This window comes from Cucurbita pepo, chromosome 10 (genome assembly GCF_057944985.1).
Source record: "Cucurbita pepo subsp. pepo isolate OVF chromosome 10, ASM5794498v1, whole genome shotgun sequence".
NCBI classification, from domain to species: domain Eukaryota; kingdom Viridiplantae; phylum Streptophyta; class Magnoliopsida; order Cucurbitales; family Cucurbitaceae; genus Cucurbita; species Cucurbita pepo.
Window position 1 is genome coordinate 1,193,593 of NC_141807.1, and position 8,936 is coordinate 1,202,528.

The window sequence follows — 8,936 nt, forward strand, 5'->3', positions numbered from 1 at the left end:
CTGTACTTAATGGTTTAAGCTGACAAAGTTAAAATTAAATTAAGAATTAAATAAACTATAACACAAAATGTTAAAATATAATCCAAAAATATGGATCTATTTTTATATTTAATGATAATAATTATTTAAAAATAAAAAATAAAAATAAAACTGACTCGTGTCCATAGGTACAGGTTGTCAGGGTGGGCTACCCTTCCCCTATAGAATCACGCCTAGTTGCTTTGCAACTTTGGGGCACGCTCATGTCAGATTATACCCATTAAAATTCTGCCACGTGTTTCCCATTTCTTCTTTCTTCTAGTTTTTTAATTTACTTTTAATTCCCCTAAAAGATATTCGCCAATTTGCAGTGGGGGACCACTCACTCGCTCATAGTCTTTACTCCACGTCAGCATCTTCTTCGTCCCCAAGCCGTAACCCTACTCTCCATAAATCAAGCGAGCTTCCATTTCCACAGGCAGAGCTCGAACAGACAAATCTCTTAAACATTTTTTGGGATTTAGATTTTTTCCGATGGATTTAAAGCTCGGGAAATCGCCGATCTTACACGACGCTGCATTCGCAAGGCGACTGTGTTTCCGCCTCTTCTTGTTCGCCTTCGCCGTCTCCATTATTCCCGCCGTCCACATTTTCACCTCTTACGATTCCAAATCTTTCCATTTTCCCAAATCCCCACCCTGTCACGCCGCCAGTCACGGCGGCGCAGATCAACTCCCCCGAGGCTCGTACCTGTTTCAGGGCCACTTCCTAAACCCCATCTGGGACTCTTTAAATTCAGAACATTGCCAAGAAACTGTGAATCTCACCATCTCCGTCGTCAGGGAACTGGTCGATGAAAAGCATCTGTTCAACCATAGCGCCAGAGCTCTGTTCGTCGGAGAGAGTTCGTCAGCCGCCGCATCGGTGCTCCGGGATTTGGGATTTCCCGGCGCCGTCGGGATTGATAAGGGTCGGTTTATCTCGCTGAAACAGAGGGAAGTTGGGTACAAACTTGATTACCCAAATGATTCATTCCATTTCGTTTTATTCAGAGGCAAGTTCAAGATCTCTGTTCCCGATTTGGTGGTGGGTGAAATTGAGCGGGTCCTCGCCGGCGGTGGAACTGGGGCGGTGGTTATCGGAATCAATTCTCCAGTAACGATTGGATTCGCCGGTAGGATGCCGAGTTTACTGAAATCTTCATGTGTTGTATCTTCGAAGCCCGTTAATAATTTGTTAATCACTGTATTCAAGAAGAAACATCTCCATGAGTTTTCAATTAACTGCCCGAGTTAAGACCAAGATTAATATCAGAATTTAGAAATGGTCATGTTTTTTTTTTTTTTTTTGCACATGCACCAATTTAAAATAGTTAGAATGATTGAAATTTATTTGCATGTCTACTTAAAAATACGATCATAATAATAATAGTATGAAGTGGTTATTAGATGTCACAACCATATCGAGAAGAGAGTAGGTTAATGAGCCACCTACGAACGATGCCTATCTAGTAACGTGAGGGTTGAGATAGACAATATCATAATACCACCTACAAACAACACCTATCTAGTAATGTGAGGGTTGAGACAGACAATATCATAATGCCACACCAAGAACGATGCCTAACTAGTAACGTGAGGGTCGAGACAGATAATATCATAATGCCACCTATGAACGACACCTATCCAGTAATGTGAGGGTTTAGACAAATAGTATTATTATTATTTAAAAAGAATTGAATTTTTTTAAACTAAAAGGCATATAATTAAAGTTGTTGTTCTTGCTATATATAAGTACTTAAGATTAGAAAGCTATTTTATTAAAAGATTAATTAAATAATAATGTAAAATTATTTAAGATCTAAAGTTTGTGGCGGTTTGGTGTTATATTGAGTTCTTGAACAAGCGACTTGGGTGGTGGATGCATGTGGTTCGTAATTGTGGCTTTGAAAAATATTATTATAGTGATGAATTTTTAATTATACTTTTCATCTCTAACCACTCTAGCTATTTAATTTTTAGGGTGTAGGGTTTAGCGGTAATATATTATATAAAAAAGAGAGATCCCATAATTTGTGGTCAAACCGTAAAACAAGTCATGAACAACTCATTCCTCGAGCAAAGCAATTATAAAAAAAAAGATCCCAAGGGAGCAAAGCTCTAGCTATGTGTTCTAATAACACATTCGATATGTGGACCGGGTCTAAGAGAGTACCTCCCTCAAACCGTTCTTACTAAAGGGCATCCAAAGAATAAGTGATCACGAGACTTATCTGTCTTGCCCTGCCTTCTCGTGAACCTCTTTAGAAGAGTGTTTGAGTCAGTAATGAAACTTTCTTTTTCGTGAACCTCTTTAGAAGAATGTTTGAGTCAGTAATGAAACTTTCTCCAAAATCTTTGTTTATAACAAAAACAAAGCAAAGCAAGTCCTTGAAAGGCAATGTTGTTGTGGTTAAAGAGGCAAATTGATGCATGCATGGCTCCTTGCATGGCATTCGAGAAGGCCACCTATTTTCAGATGATGGGCTTTGCAAATGGCATACAGGGAGGCAGGCATATGATGCCTATATGCTTCTGCAATTGAACCAAAGGAAGAATGAAAGAGCAAAAAATGAAGCACCTGAACACTTCAAAGCACTGCTTATGATTTATTATAAGCTCATGGTTTCAGAATATTTTGTTTGGAAGATGGGAAGAAAGAGTTACCACAGCAGTACTTATACAGAGTTTGTCTGTTACAAAGGTTGGGGTCAGCCTTCCATCAGCCACAACCTACCTTATTTTCCATGACCAGACACTGGGTGGTGTGCCAGTGAGGACGTTGAGCTCTGAAGGGGTGGACACTGGACAGTGTGCTAGTAAGGATGTCGAGCCTCGAATGAGAGTGAATTGTGAGATCCCACATTGATTGGTCTTTCTGGTAGTGGTGGACTTGAGCGGTTACACTAAGCAGCCATTAATGTTTAGATAGTGGTTTAAGAGGTTGGCAGCATTGGTGGCACGGTCTAGATGGAAGAAGCAAATGGAAACTCATTTACTGAAAGAAATAGTGTAATGTTGGATGTGTTCATGTACAAGCTGAAGCTGAATAACTAATTTACAGTTGCAGAGAGCAGCAGTCACATAAGCTGTAAAGGAATATGTGTTGTTGCATCGATCAAAACGTATGTTTCGAAGCCGAGAACCCGTGTTGAGGTACGAGTGTTACAAGATCAATCCATCTTTAACAATTTGGTCTAACCAAGATGCGATATCTGAGATTGTTGGTCGCTTGCTGGGATTTCCTCGTACAGCTAGTTCAGCTATATCAGCAAGTTTAAGTAGAGGCTCCACGTTTCTGGGTAGAGTGGCGTATCGATCTATTATGGCAGCAGCCTTACCCTGCTTGATCAAAGGCACTGCCCATTCAACTATGCTTGAAGGTGTGTAATCTCTGTCATAACCTTTCCTTCCACTGATGATCTCAAGAAGCACGATACCAAAGTCGTAAACATCCCTCGTCAAATCAGCACTAGCATCGTCATTGTCATTGTCGTTGTCATCGTTCGATGCTATAAGCCCGAAATCTGCAATTCTGGCTCCCCAATGGGAATCCAAAAGAATGTTGGAAGTTTTGACATTTTGATGGAGTAGAGGAGGCACGAGTTCGTTGTGAAGGTACTCGAGTCCCCTCGCCGCCTGCATCGCTATTTTGAACCGCAGCGACCAATTTAAAGGAGAAAGACCGCCATGGAGATGATCATAGAGTGTGCCGTGGGGCATGTACTCATAAACAAGAAGCCTCTCTCCCATCTCACAACAGTAACCCAACAGATTCACAATATTGCAATGCCTTATCTTACAAAGGATATCCAACTCCATTTCAAAGTCCCTACTGTTGGTGTGAATAATGGTAGCAGCATTTGCCCTCTTCACTGCAACCTGCTGCCCATCTGCTAACACAGCCTTGTACACAAACCCATATCTACCCCTACCGACCTCGTTAAACTCCTTGAACCCGTTCGTGGCGTCTTTCAACTCCGAAAGCCGAAAAATCTGAGGAATCCCAGGACAAAGAGAAGCCAGTGGAGCACAAGAATCAGTTTCAGTACCAGTTTCCAACTCGGAATTGTGATGTTTCTTGCTCCCGCTCCCGTGTTTCTTCGAACCGATTATGCGAGTATGAACACACCAACCGAGTAGAATCAGTACCAATCCAGCAACAGAACCACCAACTATTAGCAGTATACGACGCCATTGATGCCAATGCGTCTGCTTCGTTTCAGGAGATGATGGAACTCCACAAGTATCCCAACAAGAGCTGTTCTGGCAAAGAGAGCAAGCAGTGCAAATCCTATCAGAATTCAAAGTACAAGGGCTAGACAAGAAGTGCCCATCAGAGCAATTCAGTCCACAGCGGATACAGATGTTTAGATCCTTCCTTACACACAAGCTTTTCAAATCTGGTTCATTCAAAATGCTGGCATTGAAAGAGAACTCCCCTTCACGGCAAGGTCCTGGAGCGCACAGCCCTGGACTACAAAGCTCCAAAGGAGGATCATAGCCAGGAGGAGGAGCCTCAGGAGAATGTGAAAACCAACAATCAAGAACAAGATTGTCCTCTCTAATGCCGCAGATTGAACGGTCTGATGAAGCAATCGTCATAAATCCTGTGTTCTTAGGAATCAAGGATGAGTTCAAGCTACCCCAACAGTCCACTTCGTGAGTATCCCTTCGGATGCCGCAGAAATGCCGCTCGCCGGCGGTCAACGTCACGTAGCCGGCGGTTTCCGGAAGGCCGACGAATGAATCGGCGCTACCCCAGCATTTAACTCCGCCGGATACCTCTGAGATTCCACAGACGGCATCTTGTCCGGCGGCTAGAGCTACGAATTTTTCAGAAACGTTTGGAACGTCGAGATTGGTTGAGTTTGGTCCCCAGCAAAGAATCCCTCCATCTCGAAGCTCGGCGCAGCTAAATCCTTCGCCGGAAACAACCCTTTTAAAGACAAGGCTGGCAATTGATTGATTATAGAACAGAGAGCTCTGTTTAGAGCTCAGACTATTATTATTAATTGAATCTCTCGATATATCCCAACAATCTACTGGACCCGAATCGCCGTCAGAATAATAAGATCCCCTAATTGCACAAACATGGCTTTTTCCCGCGGCAATATGCGAATAAGCAGTGGCTCGAAAAACCAACGGGACGAGATCTGTACCTGGATTTATCGAATCCCAACAGTACGCGTGCGAAGTGTTTGATAAAATACCGCAAAGAAATCCCTCGCCGCCTGAGAGAGCAGCCATTGCCGGAATGTCGACGGAGAAGATGGAGGTAGAAGATGAGGAAGATGGTGAAAGAGACGAACTATTCTTACCCCAACAAATAACTTCCTGTTTGCCACTGGCATCAATAGCGCAGAAGAATCCATCTGGGCCAAATGCAGCTGAAATAGGAGCCATTGATCCAAACCCAGATACGAAAACAAAGAAAAGATTAAAAAAAACACAAAGGGGTGGCAGCAATTTACAAGATTTGTAAAGGGTACGATGAACTCCCATGATTTCTCCAAGCTACTCACTCTTGTGGGTTGCTTTGGAATGGATTCAGTAGTGTCATGGACAGAAAACAGAGTCTGTGATTGGCTTTGTGAAGCTCTTTCCGCTTGCTCAAGTAAGAAGAAGAAGAAGAAGAAGAAGAAGAAGAAGAAGTATAATGGAGGAGATGAGAGTAATGGTGGTGACGCAGAGAGAACGTGGATTTCGCCATTTTTTTACGGCTTGGATTTAGATTAGATTCGACCCCTTGGAATCTGAAACTACTGAATATAGTTGATGAGACCAATTTCACAGACCACAAAAAGGGTGAAGAAGGTTAAAGGAAACACTTTCATTGAGCTGTGAAATCCAAGGAAGATGGAAGTTTAGTGGTTGTCAACGTTGAAAATTAGGCCTCTTCACCATTTATGGCAACGCAAAAAGCAGAGCAATACCCAACCGGACAACAGATTCATGCCAAGCTAATACCCTCTTTTTAAATTCAATCAAATCCTAACCCAACTCAACAAAATCTTCATTTTTATTTATACTTTCATCCAAATGTGTTTTCTACCTCACCCCTTCCCAACCCGAGCATCGTTCAACATAAACTCTCGATCCAGAACTTCATAACTTCATATCTTATCGACTTGTTAATACTTTGCCCAATAAGCTATACATCCTTTTGTCAAAAAGTTGACACCTTTTTTAATTTGGTTCCATCCACATTTATATTATATTTAAGTTTAGGTTTAATTTCTGTTCATGAGAGTGATAATGATAACGACCCTATTAAAATAGACAATAAAATAATTTCTATTATTTTTTAATGTAAAATAAACCCTAAATTTAGACCAAAACAATAGAGAAAAATAATTTTAAAAAATTGAATAATGAATACTTTTATTTAGTAGTACAAATAGAACTATGCTCCGAACAATTTTATGTTGGGTAATCTCTTGTGAATGTTTGGACACTTAAAGAATCCAATATTTTCCAACATCTCTTCTAAAATTAATGTATTTTAATAAATTTATATTACAAATAATTTACCCTAACAAAATTCATAATCTTGATTTTAATCATACTTATTAATCTAAGCTGTGGTCTCCACAGCACATGACAGCTTAATTAAGCTCCCACCTGATTTTGATCATTACTAAGTTATTTAATAATTAAGTTATTTGATAAAATATTTAATGTCTCTAATTTTTAGGGCACAAATAATAATTTAAATCATGTATTGTCCTACAATTTTCGTACAACTATTCACCCATCTTTATAATTTTATAAGGACATAATTAGATATATCCATTCTTTTAAAAAATCTAATCTTTTCAAGTAAATAAATTTAATGATAATATAAGTCACCACAAGTTACTAACATTGGCAACAAACATTAAATATTCTCAATTAAAAAAAAAAAAGAATTGGGTTGTAATCCTTTTTTAACAGGTTGACCCAACAAAAGAATGTCAACCTGTAGACCGAACTAAATGTTCAATTTTTCAAAAATTCAGCTCAAACCCAAACCGAAAAAAAAAATCTAACTCAACTTAACTTTTATAGTTTGAATTAGATAATCTTAATAGTTCGAATTGGTCGAATTATCGGGTTATATGAATACCTACATTATTATTAACTTTTCATAAAAGTTTAAAAACTAATATCGAAATAAAAATCATTTAAATTTTAGATAGAAGTTAGAACTTGTGTAATAGTGACTTAAAACAACTACGATCATAGTCTATATTTTTAAAAATATAATCCAACGCATCCATCCAACCCACCTTAAATATTCTAACTAACAAGTAGGCAATATAATATGAATTATAGAGCATGTTATTAATATATTTTATTATAAGGTAGATACACTTGGAAATTCACATGTCCAAAATATTTAATAAGTAACGACCAAATGAAATAATAATAACTTCAAACATGCATTTTATTTTACCCATCACCATATCATATATTACTGATTAAGAGTATTCTAGAGATCTATAGAATATGATATAATATAAATGGGCAGCGCCAGCACAGTGCGGCTAGTGTCGCGCAAGTTGCTGATCCAGAAAACGACGCCGTCGCGCCCGGAAGTGAGCGCGTGGACTCGCTGTTAAAAGACCGTTTATTAAACCCTAAACCCATAAAAATTTTAGAGGTTGAAGAGCATAATTAAAATTGCGATTCTATCAGACAAAGAACTGATTGAAGAAGAAGAAGAAGAAAATCCATTAAATTGAGGAACTCCGGAAGGATCTCAAGGTCTTCGCAGCACCTCCTCTCAGAACAAATTCATGGTAAATTGCAGCCATTGCAGCTCCGATGAAAGGTCCGGCCCAGAATATCCACTGCTCCTCAAAAAACAACAGACTTTGAAAAACAATTTCAAATGGTTTGATTCAAGTTTGAGGAAAAAAAAAAAAGAGACAATACGTGGTTATCCCAAGCTTTGTGTTTGTTGAACATCACTGCAGAGCCGAAGCTTCGAGCTGGGTTAATGCCGGCGCCGGTGACCGGAATAGTGGCCAAATTCACCACGAACACGGCAAACCCAATTGGCAGCGGCGCTAGAACCTTTTGAAATTGAGTTTTTTTTTGCTTAACAATTATTGAACTGCTAATAATCGTTGGATAAGAATTAGAAATGCTTACCGGAACGTGGGAATCTCTGGCTTTTCTCTTCGGATCGGTGGCAGAGAAGACGGTGTATACAAGAACGAAGGTTCCGATGATCTCGGCGGCCAGGCCGGCGATGGGACTGAAACCGTCGGCGAGCTCGGTGGCTCCACCGCCGAGGTCATTAAAGTTAGCCTTCTTTAATGACTTCACCAGCCCACACCCACAAATGGCTCCCAAACACTGAGCTGCTATGTACAGTACAGCTCTGACCAACGAAACCTTCCGACCCATGAACAGCCCAAATGTCACTGCTGGGTTTATATGTCCTCCTGCACCGGACCAAATTTAGGACCAAAAAGCCATGGATTTAATCTAAATTGAGGGAGAGACAGAGTAGAACTCGCCAGAAATGCCGGCGGTACAGTAAACGAGAACGAAGATGGTGCCACCGAACGCCCAAGCGATACCCAGAACGCCAACGCCACCGCAGGCGGAGGCAGAAGACTGCCTCTGGTTTCCAATCACAGTGAGCACTCCGACGTAGAGAAACAAAAGCGTGGCAATGAACTCAGCGATGATGGCCCTGTAAAACGACCACCGGGAAAGCTCGTCGGCGTCGAAAAACGGAGCTGGAGGCTGATCGAGGTAGTCCCCGGCGGAAAAGCCGCCGCGGATTCCGGCTTCAACATCCTTAGACATGGGCTGAAGAAACAGAGGAGGGGCAGAGCAGTTGCAGAGTGAGTGAAGTGAAGATGAAGGAGAAATGTTTGATTAAGGGAATCATAATAAATAGGTCAAGAAATGAAATATTCT

The 8,936-nt window shown here is 40.5% G+C and overlaps 3 protein-coding genes across 5 annotated transcripts; 1 reads left to right on the top strand and 2 right to left on the bottom strand.

Annotated features, from left to right (window-relative positions):
• Window positions 1-394: 394 nt before the first annotated feature.
• LOC111803673 (uncharacterized) lies at window positions 395-1,281 on the top strand. The gene has a single exon (XM_023688185.2). The coding sequence runs from the start codon at window positions 514-516 to the stop codon at window positions 1,273-1,275; it is 762 nt and encodes a 253-aa protein (XP_023543953.2). The 5' UTR covers window positions 395-513; the 3' UTR covers window positions 1,276-1,281.
• A 751-nt stretch (window positions 1,282-2,032) lies between these two features.
• Window positions 2,033-6,009, bottom strand: LOC111803146 (serine/threonine-protein kinase-like protein CCR1). Of its 3 annotated transcripts, none has more exons than XM_023687431.2 (2): window positions 5,492-6,009; window positions 2,033-5,407 (listed from the first exon to the last, which is right to left on the bottom strand). In XM_023687431.2, the coding sequence occupies exons 1-2, from the start codon at window positions 5,520-5,522 to the stop codon at window positions 3,183-3,185; spliced, it is 2,256 nt and encodes a 751-aa protein (XP_023543199.2). In that variant the 5' UTR covers window positions 5,523-6,009; the 3' UTR covers window positions 2,033-3,182. The 3 variants fall into 3 exon arrangements, with proteins under 3 accessions (XP_023543199.2, XP_086983612.1, XP_086983610.1); XM_087127486.1 differs by having other exon boundaries at window positions 2,033-2,552; window positions 2,755-6,009; XM_087127484.1 differs by having other exon boundaries at window positions 2,033-2,552; window positions 2,685-6,009.
• Window positions 6,010-7,379: 1,370 nt separating this feature from the next.
• On the bottom strand, window positions 7,380-8,822 carry LOC111803147 (aquaporin PIP2-2-like). Its single transcript, XM_023687432.2, has 4 exons — window positions 8,528-8,822; window positions 8,157-8,452; window positions 7,938-8,078; window positions 7,380-7,852 (listed from the first exon to the last, which is right to left on the bottom strand). The coding sequence occupies exons 1-4, from the start codon at window positions 8,820-8,822 to the stop codon at window positions 7,736-7,738; spliced, it is 849 nt and encodes a 282-aa protein (XP_023543200.1). The 3' UTR covers window positions 7,380-7,735.
• Between the last annotated feature and the right edge of the window lie 114 nt (window positions 8,823-8,936).